General features: G+C 43.7%; 2 protein-coding genes across 2 annotated transcripts in view; one reads left to right on the forward strand and one right to left on the reverse strand.

Annotated features, from left to right (window-relative positions):
* Positions 1-17,434, forward strand: part of AOAH (acyloxyacyl hydrolase) — an 81,662-nt gene extending 64,228 nt beyond the window's left edge. Inside the window, exons 17-22 of the mRNA XM_068405103.1 lie at positions 2,706-2,878; positions 5,407-5,465; positions 5,545-5,604; positions 7,517-7,613; positions 10,859-10,935; positions 17,173-17,434. Coding sequence (XP_068261204.1) covers positions 2,706-2,878; positions 5,407-5,465; positions 5,545-5,604; positions 7,517-7,613; positions 10,859-10,935; positions 17,173-17,301 — 595 coding nt within the window. The 3' untranslated portion in view covers positions 17,302-17,434. The remainder of the gene's footprint in view (positions 1-2,705; positions 2,879-5,406; positions 5,466-5,544; positions 5,605-7,516; positions 7,614-10,858; positions 10,936-17,172) is intronic.
* Positions 17,435-21,257: 3,823 nt separating this feature from the next.
* Positions 21,258-27,048, reverse strand: part of ANLN (anillin, actin binding protein) — a 29,887-nt gene continuing 24,096 nt past the window's right edge. The window contains exons 22-25 of the mRNA XM_068405159.1: positions 25,720-25,806; positions 24,119-24,226; positions 21,773-21,945; positions 21,258-21,381 (exon numbers count right to left, since the gene is read on the reverse strand). Coding sequence (XP_068261260.1) covers positions 21,258-21,381; positions 21,773-21,945; positions 24,119-24,226; positions 25,720-25,806 — 492 coding nt within the window. The remainder of the gene's footprint in view (positions 21,382-21,772; positions 21,946-24,118; positions 24,227-25,719; positions 25,807-27,048) is intronic.

The raw sequence follows: 27,048 nt of genomic DNA on the forward strand, positions 1-27,048 counted from the left end.
CCCCAGCAGCTCACTCGGCACTGCAAGCATCAGCTTTGCCCTTCTCTTACCCCTGGGGAGCCATGAAAGAGATTAAAGGACTTCCCCGAGGAAAGGACCTGGATGGACCCTCCTGGCTGCTAAGCTGATCGCTTCCCTACACGCGCACAAGGAGAAAATGTGGGAACCACTGAAACAATAAGGATGGACATTAGTGCAACCTTATGCGCTACTTGAAAGGACATCCCCTGCCTGTCTTCTTGAGCAATGAGATCAGCTCCTCAGTGGGTGTTGAGGCTTTCTCTCTGAATGCCTTGGTCCAGCTAGGCTGCACCACCAAGGCAGGACCAAAACTGTCACAAGAGCCTGCTTCCCAATGTGCATGGTCCATGCCCTGCACCTCCTCACATGTTGATGTGCTCCAAACCCCAGCTGTGGTGCCTTTGCTGCTATTTCTGGGGGCTCTTATAAGAGCTTATGTTGCAAACGTATGTCTTTATTGTCTTTCCCAATTCAAAAAAGGCAGCTTACGGATTTACTTTGCTCCACGTGCCCTGAGGAGGCCCAGGCAACCCTGGAGCTGCCTAGGGTTTATGGAAGCATGCAATGGCGTCCTTCTTTCCATCCCACTGACTCTTCACTTTGAGAGAGGGCAATGGGACATCTCTGAAAAATAGGAGGCTTTTCCCCAGAGCTGGCCCTGCTCTGCCTCCCAGGTGTTGCCAGACCTAGGCCTCATGGAGCTGGGGGTCTGCCCCATGCCAGAGTCCCATGGATCCTCGCTTCCTGAGATGGGACAGCATTCGCCCGCTTGCTCATAGGCCCTGTTACGGACATGTGCACCATGAGAGCATGGTAATAGATCTCAGGGGAAGAGCCGTGAATGCTTTTTCTGTAATAATGTAGTTGTTTTAATAACATAACTAGAGCAGCGCTCTCTAGGCAGCCTGGAGTGGTTTTGCTTGTTTGTTTTTCTTATATAAGTTGAAATTTATTTCAACTTCAGGATTTTATTTTTTCCCCCTGTGGCATTTACAGCTAAATGCAAGAGGGGAAGGATAAACCTGAGCCTGGGACTCTGGCTTGAAGAGGTCCAGGCCTGCCAGTGAGCCACAAAACATCGGTGTTCAGTCCATGTGGGACACTGACACAGCTCTCATACCCTAATGAACATTTCTGGGGACTATTTTATCTTAAATACCTCCTCCCTCCAGCCTCCTCCTCCCTCCAGTCTCCCATGTTTGTCCAGACCCCTCTTGCTACTCTCCTGCCCTCCTACAGACCTGTAGTAAGAGGCATATGACACATAAGAGACAATGGTACCATAGATATTTCTAACCATGTGTTGCTGCATGTAGCTTACATTCAACATGCTCTTTGATTATGCCAGGTAGAAATTCCCTTCACCCATCTGTAGGACATCTTGCATCTTAAAGCCATATGTGTGTGGGGAGCAGCACCATTTCCCCCTGTTCAGAGCCAAACCACGGGGCCTTTTAACCAGGTGCAACAGCACCCTACATCCCCTTAGGACAGTGGATGCTTTTCCTGCTGAAACTTTAGGTAAATACTAGATTAGTCAAATGTCAGTCGCAGACTGGAGTTTGGTAAGTACACCAAGGGCAGTGTCTTTGCAGTCACCAAAAGCAGCGTGGACTTTTAAGGACTACAGCTAGACAAGTTCCTGGGTTTATATCAAGTTGTTTAAGATGCTCTGCAACAGCTACAAAGAGCGAGGTGTCAGGGTTACCAGAATAGTTTTACATGGATTTTTAATGCCACAGGAAAACAACGTGATCATAGTCTGCTTCATGACTTTGATTTGCCTCTCTGCACTGTAAATAAAGACTAACTCATTTGCAAACTATGGAATAAAACCAGCAGGAGAGCTAAGGCTTTTTTCTTTATGGAGGTGTGCTGGGCCTGGCTAGGATAGAGTTAATATTCTTCATAGCAGCTCTTATGGTGCTGTGTTTTAGGTTTTCAACCAAAACAATGCTGATGATAACACACTTTTTCAGCTGTGGCTGAGCAGTGTTTGCACAGCCTTGGGGCCTTCTCTATTTCTTACTCTGCCCCCGCAGCGAATGGACTGGGGGTGCGCAAGAGGTTGGGAGGGGACACAACCAGAGAGATGACCCAAGCTGACCAAAGAGATATTCTGTGCCATGCTCAGCAATAAAAAGGGAGAGGAGGGGATTTTAGGGGAGGTTAGCCATCTTTTGCTGAGGAACTGGCTGGGCATTGGTCTGCCCATGGGAGGTGATGGGTAATTGCCTTTGCATCACTTCTTTTGCTTGCTTTCTCTCTTCTTCTACTTCTCCTTGAACAATAACTTTTTTTTTTACCTTGACCCCCAAGTTTTCTTGCTTTTACTCTTCCTCTTCCCCCGTCTCACTGGGGGGTGGAGCGGAAGCAATCGAGAGGCTGTGTGATGCTTAGCTGCCCACTGGGGTTAACCCACAAAAGGAAGCCACTCTATAAAAAAGGGATGCATCTGTCTGTTTTTAGCAGGGAGAAGGGTTACATCAAAGGAGGTTTCTATATCACTTCTGATTTTGGCAGTAACAATAAGAGACTAAAACACATAGCATTTTTATAAGGTTTTTTTTAGCTAACTTAACGTGGAAGAACAGCAAAGAGGAAAATTCCACTGTTTCAGGTGCCTTTTGGGGGGCACAGTATTACCTGACACAATGTCCTGTTGGCATCCTCTTCTTCTGCAGGAACCGTGACACGCTGGCTCACATGACTACACCCAAACAAATGTTCTCCAATGTGGTGCAAGCGCTGCGATACCTGGACTCCCGTCTTCCAAACGGCAGCCACGTGATTTTAACAGGCTTGGTAGATGGCCGCTTTCTCTGGGATAACCTGCATGACAGATACCATCCTCTAGGTAAATATGAGATGTTGTGGGGTCCTCCTGGTTATCTGCCTGCTCGTGTTGCCTTCTCTCCCCAAATAATTTATGAATCTATTGACAATTTCAAACAAACCTGACGGAGTGGAGGAGATCTAAGAAATATGAGACAGATATGGGCTGTGCAGCAGAAGTAGAAGAGCCAGCTTACCGTCCCCAGTGCAGGACAAGGCAGCTAGAGGGCAGACCCCCAACCTGCCTGGTCCCACCCCCAGGCTGGACTCTCTCATCTCCAAACCAGGCTCAATACATGCTGTGGACATGGAAACAAGCTGTTCTGCCTCAGCCTTGGCCTAAAATTGTGTCCAGCCTGCCTGCACTTTATCCTGGTTGTTGTTACAGGTGGAGCTGGAGATTTGGTGAACACCTCCGCTCACTGCCTGGTGGATGTCTTGGTAAAACTGGACATGGGCCAGGATAGAAGATTAAGTCGAGTGCTGTGAAAGACTGGTTAGATAGTAGAGAAATAAATTTTCTGCAAGCACTGGATGCCTGCCACCTCCTACCCTACCTACCTGGTGACTGAAACCTCACACCATGTGCAGGCATGTTTTGGGGCGTTCCCTCAGAGTGCAGTTGCTGTGAGCTGCTTTGGGGCAGTGTTTTCAGGCATTTGGAGCCTGCCTTTGGGAACCTGTCATCTCAGAGCATGCATGAAACCATACGTCTGACCATCAACAGACCACTTTGCTCTTTGGCTTCATCCTGTGCCAAGCAGCAAGGAGGAACGTCATCACAGGGGGCTGCATTCACACGCAATGACGTGTGACATCCTTGGTTAGTCCGATGGCTGTGTCTCTGGGGTCAGTGTGGAAACATTTCCCTGGGGTTGTGGGAGGTTGTGGGGTGGGGAAGCTTGGAAGCTGGTTGCCGAACCCCTTCTCTACGCATTCATACCACTGCGCAGTTGATGATAAAGGGAAATATTTTATGCAAGTAGCAAAGAAATACAAAACAGCTGAAGTAAGTATCTTGTTCTCCAGTCAAATGCATGTACAAGGAACCATTGTGGCCATTCTGCTGTCAAATTTTAGACCAAAAGCATGTTCTTCTTTTTACTTGGGTAAAGGAAACTCTCTTGTATCTAAACAAGTGGAGAGTTGTTGTCATCTTAGTTCTCATCAGTAGAGAGAGAGAAGCTAAAACACATCATTAAGGTAGGTTACATCTTCAGATGATTTTGGTAACCACTGGGTGCTAGAGCTTCCAGCAGACGCTGTGCTGTGGTTTCCCTGAGGTTCCCCCATCACTGCCAGTGGCCCCACAGCTTCTGCATTATCTACTATGGGTTATTTTACCCCTCAAAAGTACTTGCCTCTTCTCAGGAAGTCTGAGGTCTCCATTTCTATTCCTGATACCTTGTTACATTTTCTCTAAGCAGCACTATACTACTATCAAGTGAAAGAAGAAAAAAAGAAAAAGAAAAGAAAAATCTTGTCCCTTTTGGGGCAGGGGGAGCCTGTGATAATTATTTTTTAGTGACATAAATACATTTCTTCCCTTGAGTGCATGTTTATCACAGGGACTGTTACTCTACTGGGTATCTAATTATCAGAGACAACGCGTAGGGTTTTTTTGGCACATACCAAATCAGGAGCAATTAGCTATAGGACCAGTTGGAAATTTTTCAGAGGGGCTGATTTGTCTTGGAGGGCCCTAATTAATCCTAAGCAACACATTTTGTAGCAAAAGATCAATTTTGGCAGATCTTCTGATGGGTTGCGAGCAGGTTTCCCCGCTTGGCTGCCAGTCAGGCGCGACCAGACGTGGGTCTGGCTTTCTGCCCAATCCCTGGTCCCCCTGACAGCCCGTCCCAAGATCTAATGTTTTCAGGCTACATGGGTCTGAGACATCCCCAACATCAGGGAGTGGCATTAGATCTCTGAGCTCCCCATCTTTTGCTCCTTGGGCAGCTGATACTGCTGCTGGGTGATGGGCAGCTGTGAGATAGGCAGGAATCACATCTGTATCAGGGAGCCACTGCAAAGCAACCTGAGGAGCCCGTTTCACTTGGGAGAGATCATACCTTCCAGTTCCCAAAACAACAACAAAAAATTCATATTTCAGCACTGCAAAAATAACGAAGCCTGATGGGCTGATCAGTGTGCTACAAACTCGAGAGAACTGAGTTGCCATTTAGTTTCCACCTTGGTTGCAGCTACCAAAGAAGCAAAAAGGTCAAGAAAAAGGGTCATTTTCTCAGCAAGCCAGGCTATTGCGTAGCGCAGTGAATTTTAGGGAATGTCAGCTGGGTGTTTGACTTGGTGCTTGAATTTGCTCACCCACACAAGTACATCCACTTCCCTCCTTGACACAAAATTGTTCCTCCCTTTTAAGGCTAACCTCTCCGAGGTGACTGTGAAGCTCATAGTCACCCCCAATCTTCCCTTTGGCTTTGCATTTGTTTGGAGGGTGAGAGACACGTTAATGGATAAAATATCAGTCACGCACCTGGACGCATTTGGCCACCAGGCACATGAAGTTTCCCTCTCTGTGCTTTGCAGGGCAGCTGAACAGGGACGTCACGTACAGTCAAATTTATTCTTTCCTCGACTGCCTCCAGGTAAGGTCTCCGGCTGTAGCTTACGAGCCCCCCTTCATCTCGACCCGCTGCTAAAGCCCTGCTCCCCGTGCCTGCCTAGGTGAGCCCCTGCAGTGGCTGGCTGACCCCCAATGAGACCCTCAGGAATTTGACCTCAGAGGTAAGTCTTGACGAGGCTGCAACGGGACCGCCCTCTTGCACAGACACTCAGAATCACAGAATCAATGAGGTTGGAAGAGACCTCTGGGATCATCAAGTCCAACCATTGCCCTGACACCACCATGTCAACTAGACCATGGCACTAAGTACCATGTCCAGTCTTTTCTTAAACACCTCCAGAGATGGTGACTCCACCACCTCCCTGGGCAGCCCCTTCCAATGGCTAATGACCCTTGCTGAGAAGAAATTCTTCCTAATGTCCAACCTGACCCTCCCTTGGCGAAGCCTGAGGCTGTGTCCTCTTGTCCTATCGCTAGTTGCCTGGGAGAAGAGGCTGAATCCCACTCCGCTACATCCTCCCTTCAGGTAGTTTGTCCCTGTGTCTGAGGATATAAGCCTAATATCTCAAAGGCAAGATGTCAGCAAACTTTTTTCTTCCAAAGGCCAGGGGAAGATGCGGGAACATCTGTACCCATCCTTTCAAATGCTCTCAGGCTTTGGGAGGCAGCACGCTTAAGTTAAGGGATTCATAAAAGTGTTCCCTTTCTAACCTCTCAGATGCCCAAGTTTATTCTCAAGGGATGCGATCTCCCCGAGACAAAACTGTTCAGGTTCATGCTCTTTAAGGAGAAAACGTACCTGATAAGAAGGAAAAGGCTTGTGAATCAAGTAGCTGTGAGTATGAAAAGCCAAATGCATAGATTTCACTGGCAGCGAGAGCAGGCTCCGAGAGCAAGAGCCTTACCCTGTCTTCATTTGGGATTTGTGCTAATCTTCCGCAGACACATTGCCGTGGACTTAAGCGCCAGATGGTGTGACCAAGGAGCATCCAGGCTCAGTGCAGGAATGGGAACAGACTGAATAGAGATGTCTTAAAACTCACCCTAAAAATCTGGCAGCAGGAGTGAATCTCACATAATATCAGCCATTTATTCCCTTACGGTACGAGCTGATATTTAATCCCAGCAACTCCCTGCAGCCATGTAAAAAAGCCAGTAACCATGTATCATCAAAGGTGTCATCTCTATGTGTGGTTGTGTTAATGTTTGCATTCACTAAACAAAAAAATATGGCCTTAATTTCACCAAGGCTTACATATGTGTTTCATTTTATGTCCTGTCCCTCTTGACTTCAGAGAAGGCAATTAAGCACATTCCTAAATCTTTGCAGGATTGCAGTTGATGTATTCACACCAACCATACAGAACATACAGCACACGTAACCTCTGTCCATGAACAATTCATATGTCTGCAGGGTATGAATTAATCTTTCTGAGTCCCTGTCTGAAACTAATTGTCTATGTTATTATCCAAACCACACAATTTAAATATTTAGGAGATCCTGATCTCTTGTTACCGCTGTAGAAATCACACTGGATATATCAGTTAGGTAGATGCTCAGTGGAGGTAATTTGCTGAAAGTAAGGGCAGAATTTGGTCTGGATAGATAAGTATTAGCACCCACAACACAGTGGTGGGAAGGATAATGGGAAAGGAGAACATTTTTCCTGTAGAAAAGTTTCAGTTTTGTTTAAGGGGCATGAAGATGGCTGGGCTGCCACTCATCAAGAGACCTCCGAAACTAAGAAATTCCGAATCTTATATAGATGTAGAGACACTACTAAAAGAGGTCTCCACTAAAATAACCATACGCTGTATTAAACTTATTACATTAGCTGAGGTCTCAGTGCAACCTGCAATGATGTGTTGCATGGTGAGGTGGGTAGCCCAAAGGCTGGTGGTGCTCATGCAAGTCTACGTTATGATGAAGAACCCCATTCCACCTCCTTTCCCTCAGCTAAAACGGCAACATTAGCTTTCAAATTCCTGACTGTGCATTGGTGACAAAAGCTGTGTCCATGCAAAGCAGCATGAGTAGCAATGAATCGTCATTAAATTGCTTGATTTTTGCAGAGAGCTTTACAACTTTCCAACGTCCTGAAAGAAATAGCAAGATCTGAGAAATTTGCCAACTTTGATATTTTCTACATGGATTTCCCACTGAGACAAAGTAAGTTGCTTTTTTCCCCGTCTTTCTCACGAAGCATTTAGTGAAGTGCTGGGCTGCTAATATGCTCCTCATATTTTAGCTCTGTACTGGGAGAAGGGCAGCATAGCCACCCAGCCTAGGTGACCCTGCTGGCAGGGCTGGGGCCAATGGGGGACCCTTAATGCCATCTCCTGGCTTCCCTGGTTGGGATAACTGTGGACCTCTGCTGAGATGAGACCCCATCACCAGCCTGGGGGCCACAACCTCCCTGCTGCTCCCGGCTGCCGGCACCCACAACCCCAGTGTGCAGCACACTGACCATTTGCACTTGGTTGGCAGGGGGTGTTGGTGGCGAGGCGACAGGGACAGCGGATGAGCCTGTGCTAAAAATGCCTCCTGCTTGTCCACTGCAGCTTCTCAGGCTGATGAGGAAACAAAAGAAATCTCAAACCTGTCTCGGTCCATAAGATTTGGTTTTATTTTTGATCATTGCTTTTATGGGGGGTCATCTAGGCTGGAGATGGCATATCTGCAATGGTGAAGGTGGCCTTCACAAGCTGTAGTGTACTACATCGCTGACCAGGCTTCGCGTTGCGTCCTCTGGGATGAGCAGTGACTCAGGAAGGAGAACTTTTCTCAGCCATTTTTCCTGCCTGAATAACACAGCCACCCTCTCTTAACTCACTGTTTTCAAAAGTAGAAGTACATCTCCCAGGGTGAACTGCCTTCTTTCACACGCTTCCTTAAGCACCTACATACATGTAAGTTTTGGCTTGAAGCATTTGCAAAACTCATCCTTCTGTGATCTTAAGTGACATTAGGTAAGGGCATTACATAAATCATTCCTTCTGCAACTGACACTTCAAAAAAAATACACAGGAACCAGAAACTTTTCCTTGTTACCATAAGCATGAGCGGATGGTGTCCTTGCAGGGCTGGGGACAAACGCCTGTCCCCAGATCTCCCTCAGCAGGAGCGCCCTGGCAACACTTCAAAGTGTACATCCCAAACACCTCTCCCCATCAGTGCCTGGCTGTCTTTGGAAGCACAAAGCTGCCGAGGCACCTAAGCTTATTGCAAAAAATCTCATCTGCAGCCAAATCCTATCAAAATTCACAAATTCATTTTATCCTACATAACCCAATTCAGGAAGCTGGTTCTGGGTCTCATGCAGACCATACGGAGGAGGAGGTAAAGAAGTGGGGATGGGAGAGGGAGTCTTTCTGTCCAAAACTTTATCTCAGAGAGGTGGGCTCCACTGTCAAATTCAGTATTGTAGCACAGAGTTTCAGGATGTCCAAGTCTCTTTGCAGCTTTTGCCTCAGCTACTTAATATTTAACAAGTCATTAGGATTTGGAACAAACTACCTGCTGGGTAGGCAAATTACTTTAATAAGTTAAACGACTAACTTTAGATTATTTATTTGCTTTCATGAAAAGAAACATCTAATATAATTTGCTGTTCTTGATTACATTGCGTTAAATACATGAGGTAAACAAAATCACACATGCAGGCACAAACATCAGCTCTGAAAGACACTTTGCGAAGTTTCCTGCAGCCCTGGAGCCAACGATTCAAGCTTCCCATCAGGAAAGCTGTCAGTTCAGGAGTGTGCTCAAAAGCCAGCTAAGGCTGCTGACCTACTTTTCTGGTCTCTTTCCGAAGCAAGCACAAATCCTCCCCGAAACTCTCCAGACATCAAATATTTAGCAGTGGTTGCACATTGTGATGAGTACATTAATTTCAGGCTGGCCTGGGCATATGTATACATAGCAGCTCCCAGCTTTCTTGGAGTAAATTTTGAGTATATTAGCCTTTAGTCTAGATTGAGATGGACATTCAAGCTCAGATGTTGCCTTTGGCTGAAGAGCTTAGTGATTCCTTTAAGAAGCAGTACAATTAATAGGGGGATAAGGGTTGCTTGTTTTGGCTGTTTCTTGGTGTGGATGGGAGCAAGCTCTAGTCTGATCTAGCCAAGGCAACAGACAACTCTAAGACAAGCTCTGGACATACTCAGTTGGTGGGTATTTGTTCAACCGCTCTAGGATTTTTGGAGGTCAAGTATAATGGTCTAAATTCACCTACCTTGACATAAACCTTATTTATCTTAATTACTCCTCTGCTATTTTTGGCACTGGAACAGTAGTCCCTCTACAGTAGTCCCTCTACAAACACAATACACAGCCTCATACTCAACATGTAACATCATACATAAGGAGTTACGCAAGCTCACTCTGTGCGCTCCGTGGTGTAATCTGAGGTGAAGATGTGTTGTGATCAATGTAGTGCAAATTTGAACCAAAGCTCCAAGCCCTGTGTCTCGAAACAGGTAACTTTGGGTGTTAATTAAAGCATCTCGAGTAGGTTTCTGCAGTCAGAGCGGGAATATCACCCTTCCGTGAAGTCAAAGTTAGTACAGGGACCCAGACATCACTTGTGGACACAGTAGCCAGGGTCTGACAAACAGCGGTGAGTCTAGGTCAAAACTGTGGTGCTTGAATGGAGAACATTTTCCTCCTGACTGCATGCATGCATAATACTATTAAGAATTCTTAATCTGTCATTATAAAAGAAATTATTGAATTTACAGTCTGTTAATGCCATATCCACTAGTCTCATGTTTGATCACTCCACAGCCCTTTTGAAGAGAGAAAGCTTTTTACTTCTCTAATGGCTCTGAGGCTTACAGCACAGCATCATTTGCATTGAATGTCATGCTTACGTAATTCAAAAGGTTATTTTGTTGGAGTTGAAAAAGACCACTCAGAAGAGAAGTAACTGAAAATGACAGTCTGTTCCTGCAGACATCAGCCCCTGTGAATGTTGTGTTACCATCTCTTTCTCTAAAAAGCACTGCTAAAAAGCACTGCTTTTTTTATCTCTCTATTTTTTTTGCACTGCTGAAGATGCAACTAAAATGGGAAATGCAAAAGTATTAAATCAGTATTAAATAATTTACAGCTTTACTTGCTACAGCATCCATCTTAGTTGGGAGGGAAAGTGACTTCTTTTTTACGACCATCTGTGTTCAAAGCGTTTCCTTGCATAAAAAAAATAACAATAAAGGTTTAAATACTGCCCTGAGGAGTGGGGATTGTACACAGTATTGGCTCTGACAACTTTATATGAATTATCATAATCTTCATGCAGAGCTGTCGTGTGCTTAAAAATACCGGCGGAACTTTGAGGAAGGGGTGGGGGTACATCTCCAGGCGGGCGCCTACGTGCTCACCAGTGATAACCCCTCTGGTTATGTTGTTCGCAGCGGCCGAGGAGTGGCACAAGATGGGAGGGGAGCCCTGGCAGCTGATTGAACCAGTCGATGGCTTCCACCCCAGCCAGGTAAAAACCCAGCCCAGGAAGACGGGTAGGAGCAGGTGGGATGCCAGCGCCCGTTGCTGCCCAAGGCACCCGGTTGGCACGTTGCGGGGATGCAGGTTTGGGGGGTTTCTCTTTTAAAAGAGAGGGTGGCTTTAACCCCAGAGCTGCCTGCACTCTAACTCCTGCAAGGTCTTCTGCTACTTTCTTTCACTCACTGACCAGTACCCTGGCCAAAGAGGTCTTAAGCCACAAAACCAGTTCCTCGCTGCGTAGGCTGGCTACCTGCCTGCTCAAGCACCCATGGGTGTTTTGCAGGATCAGGGCAACGATGCAGCACTGAGAGGCCCCCTCCAGCCTTGTCCTGCAGCCTCTGAGGCCATGGGTTTCCCTGTCGCAGCCTGGAGCAAAGCTTTCTTTTTGAAGCTATACATTTAAATTGCTTTATGCTCTGCGGCTGCATATTGTGAAGAAGTTTCCTCCCTCTTGCTTGGCCTCCAAGGACAGGTGGCAGGGGGAGGTTTATGGTCAGAAATAAATGAAAGGGAAGGAGAAGCAGCTGCTCTGCTTCCTTTCTTGGGTTCAATAACCTAGGGTGAAGTTGCCTGGGTCCCACCATGTTCATTCAAAGTAGTTTTTTCCTGACTCTGTAAAGCACATGGAGAGAGCGTGTTCTGCAATCAGCTACAAACAAAGCCAATGGGTTTTCTATACACTAGCTTCAGCTTTCAAACACTTCTGCAAAGCAAAGCAGCAGCCGGTCTTCCCCATACCGCCCTGAGAAAAACTACGTGCGAGCTGAAATCCTGTCACAGCAACGGCTCGTACCGGCGGGCACAGCCTGGCCAGGGCTCTCCTGCCGGCTATGCTGCCGTCACCCCAGCTGATAAGTCAGCGTGGGGCAGTGGGCAGGTCCCAAAAACAAAGACCACTCCTGTTTCCCATGCTTTTCAATCTCAACTCTTTGGAGCAAGAATCAGGCTGGGCTAAATTACGAGGGGACAAATTGCGGGAGGTGGGCGAGATGCAGGGGGACAGCAACAGCAGAGCTGGTTTTCCCCTCTCTGCCAGAAGGCGCTGCCCGGCGCCAGCAGCAGCAGCTTCTCTCCATCCCCTAGACTGAGCAATGGGCCCAGAAGTTTCTTTCTACCTGTTGCTATGAAGGAGTCATGCCCCACACACTCCCTTCCACCCAGGCACAACCGGGTGGTACGAGCGAACCCAGTCGTGTCGCCCAGCCACTGACAGATCCTCCTGCTCAAGAGCACGGGGTGAATTTCTGGATTTTTTTATGATCCAGGTGTATGATGTGAGCTAACACTCCCTATATATTCACCCCCACCACCAAATAACCCGATGCATTGCTGTCTTGCACGCTGGGAAAGAGCAGTCCGTGGAGAAGCACTTCAATGGGAGCACATTGCAAGCACTGATGGATCCCAACATCTCAGCAGCTTCCCAAGTGACTGTGCTGTCAGTTCAGCCAGCGGGGAATGGCAGGGGGCAGTCCAAAGCCAAAATACGTACTTTAGTTGCTACCTTTTACATCTGTGCTGGTCAGATGAAGCCATACAATGGCTTGCTTAGCCTTGCCAAGTCAAAAGAGGCTCCTGTTTGTGAGAGACTCCATACCAGAAATTTCTGCCTGGCTACCATGCAGTACCAGGAGATAACTGCATGAAAGTATGAGCTCACAGCCTGGGGACATGGAGGAAGTGAGTCCAGATCTTTTGCTGCAGGCCTTTTGCAAGGAAGCAATTAGAGAAAACTTGGCAAATGGAACGAGAGTGAAAACACAGTGATGAAACGAACCCCATTCCCAACCCTGCCATCTGGGGAAACTGTGCAATACGAAGAGCCTGCAGTGAAGAAGAAAAGGGCTTTGTGGTTTTTTTATGTCTTACCCTGAGGCTGGCCTGGAGCTTCCTATAACCCCCAGCAACATTCCACCGCGGGAGCCAAGCTCGCTGGAGCACAGCTTTTCGTCCAGGCTCCTGCCCACATCCCATATCCCACTAGCAGCTGGAAGGTAGCACAGAGCTGAAGGCAGCAAGTATTTATCCTAAAGGGATCCTGCCTAAGCCAAAAGAAAACTACAAAAGGGCACTGAAGGGCAGCTGCAAACCTACACGAGCCCCTGGAGTGCCAAGCTGCAGGATCCGGCCAAGCGCCACCATATTTCACTCCCTCTGGACCTGGCATCCTGCAGTGCTTATGATCGCCCCCTCCTGCTGTCAGGGTGACGTTAATGCTTTTATAGGTACATTTTCCTCTACAGTCCAGGTGCCAGCTGTAGATATGCCTCACTTCAAGTGAGTTATTGCCCTTCTAGGATTTATTAATTAGCCTTGTCCAAACATCCACTGCTTTAAATCCATTTTTCTTTTCCTGCTAGTATACGGAAGTCTGCTATCAACATACCACTATTTGGACTGAGATGTAGCACTCTGCTCCCAAAGAGTGGCTCTCTTAATAAAAAGAAGGGGAAGAGTGAGCAGAGAGTGATATTTAAGATGACGCTGGAGAGGGATGATAAACAATTCACTCACTCCTCTTACTAGTTTTATTTAAAGTTTTACTTTCTACCGACGTGAATGCCTCTGGCCAGGTACGGCTTTCATACCATACAGAGCTGCGTAGCAAGAGAGGATTGATGCCATGCAGCTCACCAAGTGAACAGGGGCTCTTACTTTAGCAGCTCTTCCCCATGCCTCACGTGCAGGTCGACAAATAAATAGAGCAGATAAGACCTAAATGGGGAATTTCTACTGAATTTTCTTTCTGAAGATCTCAAAGCACTGGACAAAAATTCACCAGTTTTTGAATTGAGCAGCACTCTGAGGAAAGCATAAATGTTTTAGCTCTTGCCTTCAGATGCAGAGAAACTTTGGAGTTTGGGATACAAGGACCGCAGTGTCCCTCTCTGCCAAGGGTGAGCTGGAAGGGTACCGTGAGCCCTAGTTATGATACACCACTGAGCAGGATAAGCCGGTGTCTGATGTCTGCCCCTGGATTTTACTTGCTGTTTATCTGCTCTTTAATTAAAAAAAAACAAACCCAAACCTGCTGGTATAAACATTGCAGAAGCAGGTGTCAGCAAGGTGTCAGCACGTATATCCAGTAGTCCAGCCATGCAGGAGGGATGTGGAAGGGAATTGAACCTTCCTGAGAGTTGTGTACTTATTATCGCAAGGAGAAGGAAAAGAAAATAAGAAAAAAAGCAACACTCCCTTTGTCCCATTAGAACTATTCTGTTTTTTTGTGCATTGGAAAAAGGCTAGGTTAGAACACTCGGGCAGGAAAAACTAGCCCCCCCCGCCATAGTCTCCGCTCCAGGCAGTATTTTATATTTAAAGACCCTTGAAAGAAAGGATAAACACCAAGTGCTCCTTTGTTTAGCCAGGCCCAGACCTACATTCCCTTACTGCAAATTTCTTGTGAGGGAAGGGTTTTTTTCTGCATGTTTACCTGTTGCAAAAGAAGGCAGCAAACAAGCCACTCGTTCTTGGCATAACTGCATTCCTCTTCAGTTTCAAAGCTGAAATTGGGCTCCATGAGGTTTTTTTCCAAACCACCCAGCTCAGGCTGTAGGTGGAGGAAGCTCACACCATTTACTTTTGAAAAATGCATCACTCGGTCCTCCTGAGTTCCCTCTAGAGTCGTCTCTGAGACACTGTTCCCCAAAGTCCGACTCAGTTGTCCTTGGAAGAAATCTGACTTTCTTTTCCCATTGACTACAGTGGAAGCCCAGGGACTTTTATCTTCCAGCATCTCTCCCTTCCTATGAAATCTCACTGCAAACCGTTCTGAGTGCCAGATGGCTTCAAGGACATTATTTCTCTCTAGAACAGCTGATTGCTTTGTTTGGATGACAGGGTCATGCATTTCAACAGGATCCTGCATAAACGGCTTCGTTTCTTGCTTTTATAAAGTTACAAGGGAGAATGCTAAAGCCCTGAGCATCACAAACTGGAACCTGAGACGCTTGGAAGATTCTTAACGATTATGTACAGGCAGGAAAGCACGCTTGAGCGTGATTAGCTTCTCTCTTTTCTCTTTCCTTAAGACATAGCAAAGCACATTCCAGCCAGAAAAAAAAAAGAGAAGCTGAAGGGACACATATCAGATTAGTTGGGTATTTACACTTTACTGAGAGGCATGCCCTTCGCCAGGCCGGTGCAGGAGGAGGAAACAGATAGCCAGAAGGTGCTGAAAAAACACAGCTACCTCTCAGTCGTGGTTACTGACTGAGTAATTACTAACGGGTAATCTTTCCTTTAAAAAAATTGCTTAGAGGTTGTTGTCCTCACAAAAAAATTAAAGGCAAAAAAATGTACGAAGTGTAGCGAGTCTCAAAGCACAAGAGCTTTGGAATTTAAAAAAGACCTACAAGAAAAGTGATTTCTAAAATCATGAACCCTCTCTGTGCCACGCTAGTCATCCAGAGTAAATCACCGAAATCATCAGGAACACATGAAATGGTGTCTGAGCAGGACCTACGTAATTTAGGGCTGTCTAAGCACATACACCTTAAATTCCAGTCAACAGTAGCCTGAACACTGTAGAGCACAATTCCAGTTTTGAAGAGGGTGCACCATGCAAGGGTAGTAGGATTTTTTTAAACAAACCAACCAACTCTGCTAAAAAAACACGTGGAAGGCTTAGGGACTTGTAAAGAGGGTTTGGAGACGATCACACCAGAGTGAACAAGAGGACAAGAGGACACAGCCTCAAGCTTCGCCAGGGGAGGTTCAGGTTGGACATTAGGAAGAATTTCTTCTCAGCAAGGGTCATTAGACGTTGGAAGGGGCTGCCCAGGGAGGTGGTGGAGTCACCGTCTCTGGAGGTGTTTAAGAAAAGTCTGGACATGGCACTTAGTGCCATGGTCTAGTTGACAGGGTGGTGTCAGGGCAATGGTTGGACTCGATGATCCCAGAGGTCTCTTCCAACCTGGTTGATTCTGTGAACCACTCTGACAGAGACAGGTCTCAGCCCTCTGGCAGCCATGGGGTGTCCCAGAAGAACCACGTTGGGTCACATTAGAAATTTTGACCATGAGAAAACACCCTATTGCACAATCTCCCCATCCCTCTCCCCTGCCTCAATTCCTCCATTAGCTTAATGAGACCTCAAGTGATCAGAATCTGAGAGCTTCCGCCCCACAAATGTCTCTCTTTGTACATTAGCTCTGAATAAAAGAAAGTTGTTGTCTCCTGGCCCATCATGACAGCTTCTTTCAAAAAGCACAGGATTTAAAAAGCACATAAAAATTCTTCAAAGGCTCCAGTCTGTTCCCAGACTCCGAAACATCAGTATTCAAATAGCTTGATTCCATAAACCCCTCTTGGCCCTTAATAAAAAGACTTTGTTAGCCATATTTAAGCCTGAAAATTATAACCCATGTCAGAGTGAGTTTTAGGATTGAAAGCAAAGTTGCCATATAAGTAGAACATAATTGCGGGTCAGAAATTAAAACAAAAATGCATTAGCAGGGTGTGAAAACTTGGTTAAAGGAGAATCGAGTTGTTCTCCTGTCTCTTTTCTCCTACCCTTGATGTTTTTCACCCTGGCAGTAGAGGGGATACAATTTCTCTTTGGTGCATAACTTCTAGGGCAAACTCTCTTTGAAAGCTAGAATGGTTCTGATGGCGAGGAGAAAAGCTATTTTACCACTTCTGCAGGTCTCATGGAAAAAAAGCTCTGAAGACAACGAGCAGCAGGCACGAACTTTGAGCATCAGAGCTGGGTAGCTTTGAACCTGGATATAATTGGGCCCCTTTTTCCTCCACACCTGTGGTTTCCTTATAGGATAGCAGAGAGAATATTTATTAGAAGTATCAGAGGCATTGAGGAGCACGAATTCCTTTGGGCTTGCAAGAGTTTTATGCATTATATCCAAACAATGGTTTTGAAATACTTTCAGATTTTTTTTGGGGGGGAAAAAAAAAATCAGATTCTAGGGCTTTTGAAGAGAAGTTTATGGACTAGACATCATATGCACGAGGAAGTTGTTGGAAGCTATCATTAGACCGAATGACTGGTCAGGGAGGTGCGGGTATATGGTCCTCACTTTATTTTTACTGTTCAGAAGGATTTTCCCCCACTCAAGCAGCTGGAGTGGGGTATTTTCTTTGGTTAGAGGTTACAGTCCATCACATGGCTAAAGGGGAGTCTTCTTTCTTGTGGGGTCTCCTAAGTGCTGGCATGAAACAGCTACGTGATAGGGTCAGAAGGAGCTGATAGTATTTGTGCTGTTTGCAGATTGCTGCGGCCCTTGGAACCAGCATTACCTGGCAGAAGGCGCTACGTGAATGGCCTCAAGTGCTTGGAAAGGAGAATCCATCCAATGAGCAGATTGAAGCTATATTCAAAGATCAAGGTGGACACTGACCTCCAAACTGCTGGAGCCCTGACGTGGTTTACGGTGATGCTTCCCAGTGCATTCCACGAAACAAGATGATTAAAGACACACACAAAAAAAGGGGGAGGGCAAGTTTTCAGAGCCGGTAGCAGTGGACATAACACAGCAGCATTCTTTTCAGTTTGTATCTCACTTGCACAAAGTAGTCTATGCTTTTTCTGTGGAGCTACAAAAATAAAAATCAAAAGATACCTGGCAGCTAGACCATTTATTGTACTGGTTTGCAAATCTGTATGATTTTTTTTCCCCATATATAGCAAACTCCTAGCCCTACCTCATTTTTTTTTCCCCTGCAGAACATTATTTCTGGGCTTTCCATTTGTACTGTTTCAACAGTTAATCTGATCCTAAAAGGGGGGGCAAAACCCATCCCAAGCTCATTATATTGCTATAAATCGCACGTATGTAATTGCCCTGACTGTCAATACATTATTTAGCTGCTATTTGCTTATTAAACTGTGCCAGGAATAACAAGGCGCTAGAATTTTGATTTGCCTGGCAGCGTTAGCGCAGGCTGACTAAGCACAGGTTCTCTTCCCCACATTAGCAAGACAGTAACTTGACAACCCTTGATGTATTTAGAACAGGTTGCTTTTTCGAGCTTTAATACATCTTTGCTCTTTTGCTTCCTAGCAAATGTGATATACCCAGCCCTGTACTTTTACAAGTCGTGACCCAGGGAATCACTGAAGATATGGGACAGCCCTGACCTGCTCTATATCATATGCAGAATTGAAAGTTGAGAATTAATAGTAGTTTTTTCACCAGCTCCTCTGATGCTCTTTGCTGCAGGAGATGCATCTGCTCAGTATTTTGAACAGGCAGAGGATGACTTGGCTAACACTATTTCGATTGAATTGCTATCCTAGATCCTCTTTCTTTTTTTAGAGCACAGTCAATGCTACATCTTTTATTAAGATAGAAATCCCTTTGGGACAACTGCTAACATTTAAGGAAATATTCAAGTCACATGCTTTAGGAAACCAAAAGGGAATACATTCCTTAATTGAACGATACTTACTAATAAGGCCCCAATGCATTCAAGGCATTTAGATGTTACCAAAATATCTCATCTCCCAAGAAACAGTTCCAACTCCACAGAGGCATGTCTAAGGATGACTCTAGGACTAGAAGTAGGAAAAGGAGATCCACCTGCTTCCTGTACAGATTCTCACCACCAAACAGCATAACATTCGATGCACACTGGCCAGGCAGAACACCTTCTAACTATTTATTACCTATTCAGGCTTCCTACCTTTCATTAAAATCAACACAAGGGAGAAACAAGTGCATCCACATGGTTTTACTATAGACCAAGTACAGCGCAGACAATAATTATAGAATATCAGATAATTTCCTCTACACCAAAATACAGAAACGTAGCAATTAAAAGGGGGGGAGGGAACAGTATGTGTTTAGAATCCAAATTTTCAGGCAATCTCATTGCAAATTATTGTATTTCATTTGAGGTTGGGATTTAATAACACCAATTAGGAGTTTTACAAGCTAGTAAAACTGAAATTTCCTCAGCTAAAATAAGCTTTGTTGCCCAGAGCAAAGCATTTTCCATTTATAGACTTTCTTATTAGTGAACATTTTGAGTTTCTGAACAACGGGGAAAAAAAAGCTTTCTTACAACATTAGAACAGCATCTTCTCAATCAAAGACAACCTGAAAGCCCCAGAGCCGAATCCTGAAGCAAAGCTCTCAGATTTGCCCAGTGCATTGATCCGGGGTCTCTGAGGGACCTTGGGAAATGGGCTTGCCCCTGGCTGACACAGCACTAACCGTGTCCTCATGCCTCCGGGGCGAGCTCTGCAGCTCAGAATTAGGAGGTTGTATACAGAAACTTGTTTTGTAACTAACGCAGTAACTATTTGCAAATAAAGATGAATTTGGGGTCTATTAAGCCGTCACCTTTTACAGCCACCATATCTCTCCATTATTTCAAAAACCAGCTGAAAATCTGCGCCCCCAACCATCAATCACTTCCCAGTACCACTCCAAAAATAAGTGTCCTATATTTAAACAAATGCTTCTGAAAAAGCTTACTTATTCTAAAGCACTAATGAACTATGAATCCTAGTCTACTCTGTTAGTTTAACTGTCTCCTGGTGCTTAGGTTGGTTGAAGGTAACAAACGCACAGGGAATCACAGAATCAATCAATCAGGTTGGAAGAGACCTCTGGGATCATCAAGTCCAACCATAAAGAAGAGAGAAGAGAGAAATAAACAGGGAAAAAAAAAGTTTCTCTCAGAAAGCTAAGTATAGTTCCATGAAATTCAAGCTTTGTAGCACACTACAGATTTCTAGAAGGAATGGTCTATCATGGTCTTTTCTGGTGGAGAGTTAGAGCACATGAATACAAGGTGGGGGGATTATGTCACTGGCTAACACACTGCAAATGGGGTTTTTCAATGTTGTTCTGTTTATAAACTGTTTTTACAAAACTTAAAGCCTTGAAATCAGCCAGTAGATAAACTATTTTTGAGGTACAGAACACCTATAGCTACCTGAAGCTATCTGAATTCATGCAAACTGGCCTCTTCCAAAAGGATCCGCTACAAACATGAAAAAAAAAAATCTATTTGACAACATTTTCAAAAATTGATGACATTATGAAAAAAGCAGAGTGTGTTTTATTCTTTATTTTAAATGAATAAAATCTCAATACGTAGTTTGGAAATATTTAAAAGACATCAGAAAACCAGATTTAAAAGCAAAAGTACAAAAGTGGCAGGATAAGAACAGTACGAGCTAACAGAATTTAGTGTTTCAAGTGTGAATACATAACAGCAATAGCAATTTTAAGTATTCCACTATTGCATTCACAATAGTGAAGTAATGAGATAGTATTTCACTAAGCCCAGTGAAAAGCTGTGAAAATTGCAAGTTTTATCTGAGAAGTTTTGCCTTTTTAACCATGAGTCTGAAGTACTGTTTTTATCTGCATTTATGGACATGTCTATGAGGGGGAGGAAGACCCACACTTTTGGCCAGCGGAGTATTAGTTGGTACATAGCAGCTTTGTAGTGTCTTATAAAAAAAGCACTTTTACAACCTATTCCTGGTTCTCAAATGCAGGAGAATTCTCGCTTGTACAAACCATGAGTCCCAGGAAATACTGACGTATACAATCCTAAAACTAATTTTTTTTAATTTTTTTTTTTACTATAGCAGTCCTAACAAAAATATTCAATACCTTTCATTTCTATCAAAGTGCAATATACCGCATACATAATTCCACACCTGTAAACCACATAGGATACATGCCATGCACTTATCCATACCAGTTTGTATGAGAAATTGCAAGAGAAGGATGCATATATTGTGCATGTCTTTTGTTCTGACCACAAGGACACTGTGCAAGCAAGAAATACCTATAATGCATGTTGCAGAATAAAATTTACCAGTAACTTCTATGCCTGATCATTACAAACAAACCTGACAGACCCTTCAATATTAAATCTTGTGCTTCAGCACCATCCTCATTAGAGAACTCTGAGCTATTGTTTCTTTCAGGGAGCTGAGCTATCTAGTAAACTTGTCTTTTCCACTAGCTTGCTCCCCGCCTCTTCCAGCCCTGAAGTGTGATTTCCTGCAATAATTTAGTTGTTTAAAGAAGAGAATGTACTTAGCTAAAAAAAGACTTCCAAAAAAGGAGTTACATAAATATTTAGGACATTTAGAAACAGCCAATTGCTTCCTACCATACTCAAAAGCCAGGAAGTAAAAAGTTTTCAAATTCTTAAAGTGAAATAAAAATACTGCATAACATAGCCCTATATAATGTTAAATACTCTCTCAAATTTAAAGCATAAGTGACCCAGAGGACTTCCCCCATTTTCATTTAAGTTCTTTTTTTTTGTGTAGTTCATGAGGGTTTTTGCATACGTATTTTCTTCGTATTTCCCTTCCAGAGTTTAAAGCTTTCCAATAGGTTTGTAGCAGGCATCAGGCTGCCACATGCGAAGGTCAACAAGGACTTGGTTGAGCTTTTGCATCCAAAGGTTACGCTCTTCTTTAGTATCAGCAGACAGCCAGTTCCTACAAGGCAAAGAACCCAAAGGATTAAATACATCTTTCTCCACCTCCATGTAGTTATTCTGAAAAATGTCAAGCTGATCATCCATGGAAACCCAAATAGCAGGGGAAAAAATGAAGCCAAATATTCCACAGTCCTGCTACCGAGCTACCCAGCATTTCCACTTCTGGAAGAGTTGAGTTCTTTGTCCTCAAAGTTGACATGGGACAGCAGGACAAAACAGGACTAAAAGCAAACCAAACAGTTCAAGTGTCATCTCAAAGTCTTAGCATTTAAATAAGCTTTGCATTGGCATGTCCAAGTCATAAAGCTCCTATGGTATTAAAGCCATCACTTGAGGCAAAACACTCCCCCCACACTCCTCCCACAACCATCATGATTTTATCCACTCACTTTGTAACACAGAGCGTGTCTCTGCATTGGCTGACAAGAGTCTCTCTGTCATCTTCCCTCTGAGGACGGACAGTTATTAGTTCAAAAGTGTTGGGACGGGCACAGAACTCCCTGTTGGCAGGTTCAATCTGATGATTAGTGCAGTTAGCCAAGTTTATCCGGCCCAGAGGATGCTGAAAGTGAAGTTAGTTCATCAGTCAAGAATACTGCAATCAAGGGTCATTCTGAACAGCATATGCTGACAATTTTTGCCATATTAAGTGAAACCCTCCCTCAAATCAATTACTCCGTACAAAAAGAGGGATTCCACTTTTTCCATTTAAGAGCCATAGCTGAAGCAAGATAATATGGACAATGGAACATGCCCTGGCTCAGCCAAATACCACACAGCTAACAAATCCATCCCTTACCAAAGGTGTAGGCTCTAGAAAGATATACACCCCTTTTCTTTATTCCTTAAGAAAAAAAAAAAAGCTTTTTAACTCTCAAATTCAAGAGACCTTCATAATAAAATCCAAATTGGTAGAGTAAACCCTGTCAAAGCTTACAGAACACAAGCACTTCAGGGATGCTTCTTCTCAATGCCTATAAGCATATGGATTCATCTTCAAGCATGCAGCTAAGGCACCTAAGTGCCAAGCCCAGCTGCTTTAGCTCCCTCTACAGTCAATAGCCAGACCCCTTCGAAGAGCATTTCAAATTTCAAAGCAGTTCTCTCTTTCTGCTGGCTATAGACAGAGGCTCAGCTGTATGCCTGAAGTTAGTTACAGACCTTGGCTCTGATTCTTCACACCTACAGAATACCTCATCAGGGAAACATCACAGGCTGCTCTCGGCTTGGAGAAAGAGTTTGCTATTTATTGGGCATGTTCACTATACTATTCCATAGATAGTTAAAATAAGTTACAGGAAAAAGGATAGCTCCATTTCGACATCATTAAGAAACAGGTTTCATGTTGCTGATATATGTACAGTCATGGGAAGTTTATTTAAAAACAAAAAAATCCACAATTTAAAGCAATCATTGCCCAAAACTGATATTTCTGAGCTACATCTACATCTGCATGGTAGAACAGATATAGTAGGGGCAAGGGGAGGCATTTAATAAGGATAGAGTTTAATATTGCTGTAGATAACAGTATATCAAAAAAACATAGCTGACCCTTTCTCAGAATGATAGTGAAACAAGTCTAGAAGACTTTTGAGAAAATAATCTGGAAAACAAACCAAATTTGCTTTCTTGCAGACAAAGGCAGAATAGGAACCTTTTCCTTGCTTAACTCAATTTTTTTTGCCTATCTTCTATTACAGTAGGCAGAGATCTTTCCCTCTCTCCTGGCAGGGAAAGAAAGTACATTGATATATTTTGGCAATGTCAACCATTAGCATATGGTCTTCCTCTGTTAGCAGGGAAGAAACTAAACTCAGGCATCTGGATTGGCACAGAAGACCCAAAAGGACCAGAGTTTGCCACAGAGTTTAGGAAAGAAAGTGTTCTGCCAACAAACAAGCAAGTGTTTAATGGTAAATTGCTTAAGTGAGTCAGAAAAACCCTGTTGAAAGCAGACTTTAAAAGGACCAGGAAATGCTGCAGCACATACTGCAAGAACAGGCTAAGGAGACAAGAAGGTTCACCTCAGTGACAGGTGAACCTCTGAGTTGTCTCATTAGCCAAACAACAACTTAGGTTTCTGTGAGAATCATTTAAAAAGCACATTTCAGCTATAATGTGGAGCTGCAAGAGAACAGTGACTAGAAATAAGATAGTCCATAGTTACAGCTATGCTCCTGCAACACAGAAGGATTACCCACTCTTAATTCTTTACCATATTAAGAGTTGAAGTCATCATTTTGTCTAAAACTTAAGGCAACTAGATGCAGTCTGCTTATTGGTTGGATGGGGCTTTGAGCAACCTGGTCTAGTGGAAGGTGTCCCTGCCTGTGGCAGGGGGTTGGAACTAGATGATCTTTAAGGTCCCTTCCAACCCAAACCATTCTATGATCCTATTAAGCTGTACAAGTCTGATCAATTTCAATTAAGTAATTAGTCATTTGACAAGTGCAATGGAAAGCCTTAAGACTAAAGGGGAAGTTAAATACGGATCTTCCTCTACTTTTCCCCTTTCCCACTAGATAAAGTGGTCAGTTTCAAAGTTTGCCCTGATTTAGGCCAGATTTTTGAAGACAAATCCCCTCCATTCCCCAAGGAAATTTTATAAGCTTGACTCTCATACTTTGAATATACTCACCTGTTTTAAGCCTAAACATTACTGCCATTAAAAATGAACAGCTAGTTGTGTCGAGTACTACAGAACTTTAAACTTGAGCTTTATCAAACAGCATTACCTTCCGTTTTTCATCATCTGGGTATGTCCAATAAGATATACAATTTCCAGACAGCACACACCAGCGCCTATGCCATGCTCCGAATCCACTGACATCTTCAAACATAGTCTTAAAAAATAAATAAAAATTTAAAATATGAGGTAACATTATACCTTGGGCTGTACTCAACTATTTTTTTTTCTACCAGAATGGTTCTGCAAGTACAACCCTTCATAGGGGTAAATGTAAGAGAAGGAAAAATTACATACTGGGAGAGACTTCTATTAGTACAGTATATTTATTTTCCAGATAGCATAGAAAGTGGGCTTACGCTATCATTCTCAAGTTTGCAGCCTTTTCCTCAAAATGCACCTTTCACTGCTATTTCAAATTACCAGATTTTCATGCTGACGAGTGGTAAGCATTCCCATTATTTTAAGATAATGGATGGCTACTTATAGCAGGTACAGGATGAACAGTTCACAAAACAGATATCAGTATCACGTAATTTATTATGATTAGGTATTTAAGTAATCTTTGACTTACAATTCAGGATTACAAAATGTTTGGCTATTCTGCAGGCCATACTCAGGAGTCCAGACAGTTTAAAAGAAATTAGAAATTGATTTTTAAATGTTTGCAATGACAGTTATTTTACTGGATGTAGGGTTATGCCAATTTCAAGCCCCGTTTCCTCAGTACTGGAATGGAAAGTTTAGGATCTTCCTTCTATTCCTGATCCCTCTTGAACCTGTACAGAACTTTTTTTTCCAATTAATTTTTGTGTTGTGTTTTTCACTCTTCACAATTACCATTATAATTTTTAATGGTGCAAGGAGTTTCCAAACCCTTACTCTGAAAAAATTTAATATTTTTACATTTAATATTTTTACAAGAATGGTACAACCATTCTTCAGGTTTTATATATCGTACAGTAGAAGTAAACAAGGACATTCTTAAATTAGCACACAAAAACATGGGATAGTAAATACCATAAGCATGTGAAATGTTTGCATCTAATGAAATCTGTTCAACTTCAATTAAGCAAAAAGGGAAAGGAGGCAGAAAGAACTGCTTGAAAAGAGTCTAAAGAAGTTCTGATTTCTGAAAACACCAAATAACAGCAGACATTAATGCTTTGCTGAGGTATTTTCATAGCACATTTGCTGCCACCTGCTGCACACAAACTCAGCAGCTCCAGCGATTAGGCCCAAGTATCAGCTGCATTTTCTAAGCCCAGCTTTAAGAAAGAACTGCTCAAGATGTTTCTCAAAAAATACTGTTGCTTCCTTGTAAGTCTGTGAATACAGTGGAAAAAAAATCTCTTGCTAGGGAGAGTTTGTTTTTACTAGACAAAAAAAAAAATCCAAGATGTCCTGTAAAAGTTTCTGGCAGAGAAATTAGAATCTCATCGCACATCACAGATTATAACAAGAGAAGGTTAACTGAAGCTCAGAATAACAAATGAACAGTGTTTAGAAGAAAAAGTTATACAAATATATGGCAATCAAGCCAGTTTTAAGCTTCACAATCACTACAAATGCATGTGTGAAGCTAAAAAAGTGACTACATTTAACAGGATCTGTAATTTCCAAGGAAGGAATTTGAAGAGAATACCTTACCAAGAACCCTTTCTCCTCCACAGAAGAGTCCACTTGGCATTTTAACTTTAGATATATATGACCTTCCAAAGGAGACAAAAAGGGAACCTGCAAAAAGTAAAACAATTAGTCATTTAATTTTGACACCTCACACCTCTACCAGTTCAAGCGAGCCACCTGCACCAGGATGTTAGCACTGTCTTGTTCTTAGGATTTTCAGCCAGAAAGAAGCAGTCAGTAATAATCACTTCTTGTTTTAAGTTCATTTAGAAGCTTTTCAAGACTTATTTGCTTGTTAGTTTGCTCAGGACATATGCACAAACATGCTTCTATCTAGAAAAACTGGCACTCCAAGCATGGTTAAAAACAAGACAAGGCACCAGTCCACATCCTGCAAGCTTCTGCCTCAGTTTGACATTAAGCTGTTTGGAAAAATGTCAAAGTGGGCTTGAACAGGATTGGTACTTTGATGCCATAAGCATTTTTGGCAGATATTGATGTAGTAGTGTCTACTCAGATAACTATTTGTATAAAAAACCTAGAGCGGGGGAAAAAAGTAATGAAAGCAGTTCTCAGCTGGCACTCAAGGTGTTGAAGACCTGTGTTCAATCATTTCTAACAAGAGGTTCCAAGCCCTGTCTTCTACCACTGAAAAAAAAAAAAAGCAGCTTAACTATTGTAGCAGAGGTTGGTTAAATGGTTATTCGATATTCAAGAGTTCTGAGGAAGAGCATGCAACAAGAGCTGCCTTTGGACCTCCCCCAATCCCTCCACACGTAGCACCCCATTACACAGAACCACAGAATGTTAGGGATTGGAAGGGACCTCGAAAGATCATCTAGTCCAGTCCCCTGCCGGAGCAGGATTACCTAGATCATGTCACCCAGGAATGTGTCCAGGCGGGTTTTGAATGTCTCCAGAGAAGGAGACTCCACAACCTCTCTGGGCAGCCTGTTCCAGTGTTCAGTCACCCTCACCGTAAAGAAGTTTTTCCTCATATTTATGTGGAACCTCCTGTGTTCCAGCTTGCACCCATTGCCCCTTGTCCTGTTAAGGGATGTCACCGAGAAGAGCCTGGCTCCATCCTCATGACACTTGCCCTTTACATATTTATAAACATTAATGAGGTCACCCCTCAGTCTCCTCTTCTGCAAGCTAAAGAGACCCAGCTCCCTCAGCCTCTCCTCAGAAGGGAGATGTTCCACCCCCTTAATCATCTTCGTGGCTCTGCGCTGGACTCTCTCTAGCAGTTCCCTGTCCTTCTTGAACTGAGGGGCCCAGAACTGGACACAATATTCCAGATGCGGCCTCACCAGGGCAGAGTAGAGGGGGAGGAGAACCTCTCTTGAC

The sequence above is a fragment of the Nyctibius grandis genome, chromosome 7, assembly GCF_013368605.1.
Source record: "Nyctibius grandis isolate bNycGra1 chromosome 7, bNycGra1.pri, whole genome shotgun sequence".
NCBI classification, from domain to species: Eukaryota; Metazoa; Chordata; class Aves; order Nyctibiiformes; family Nyctibiidae; genus Nyctibius; species Nyctibius grandis.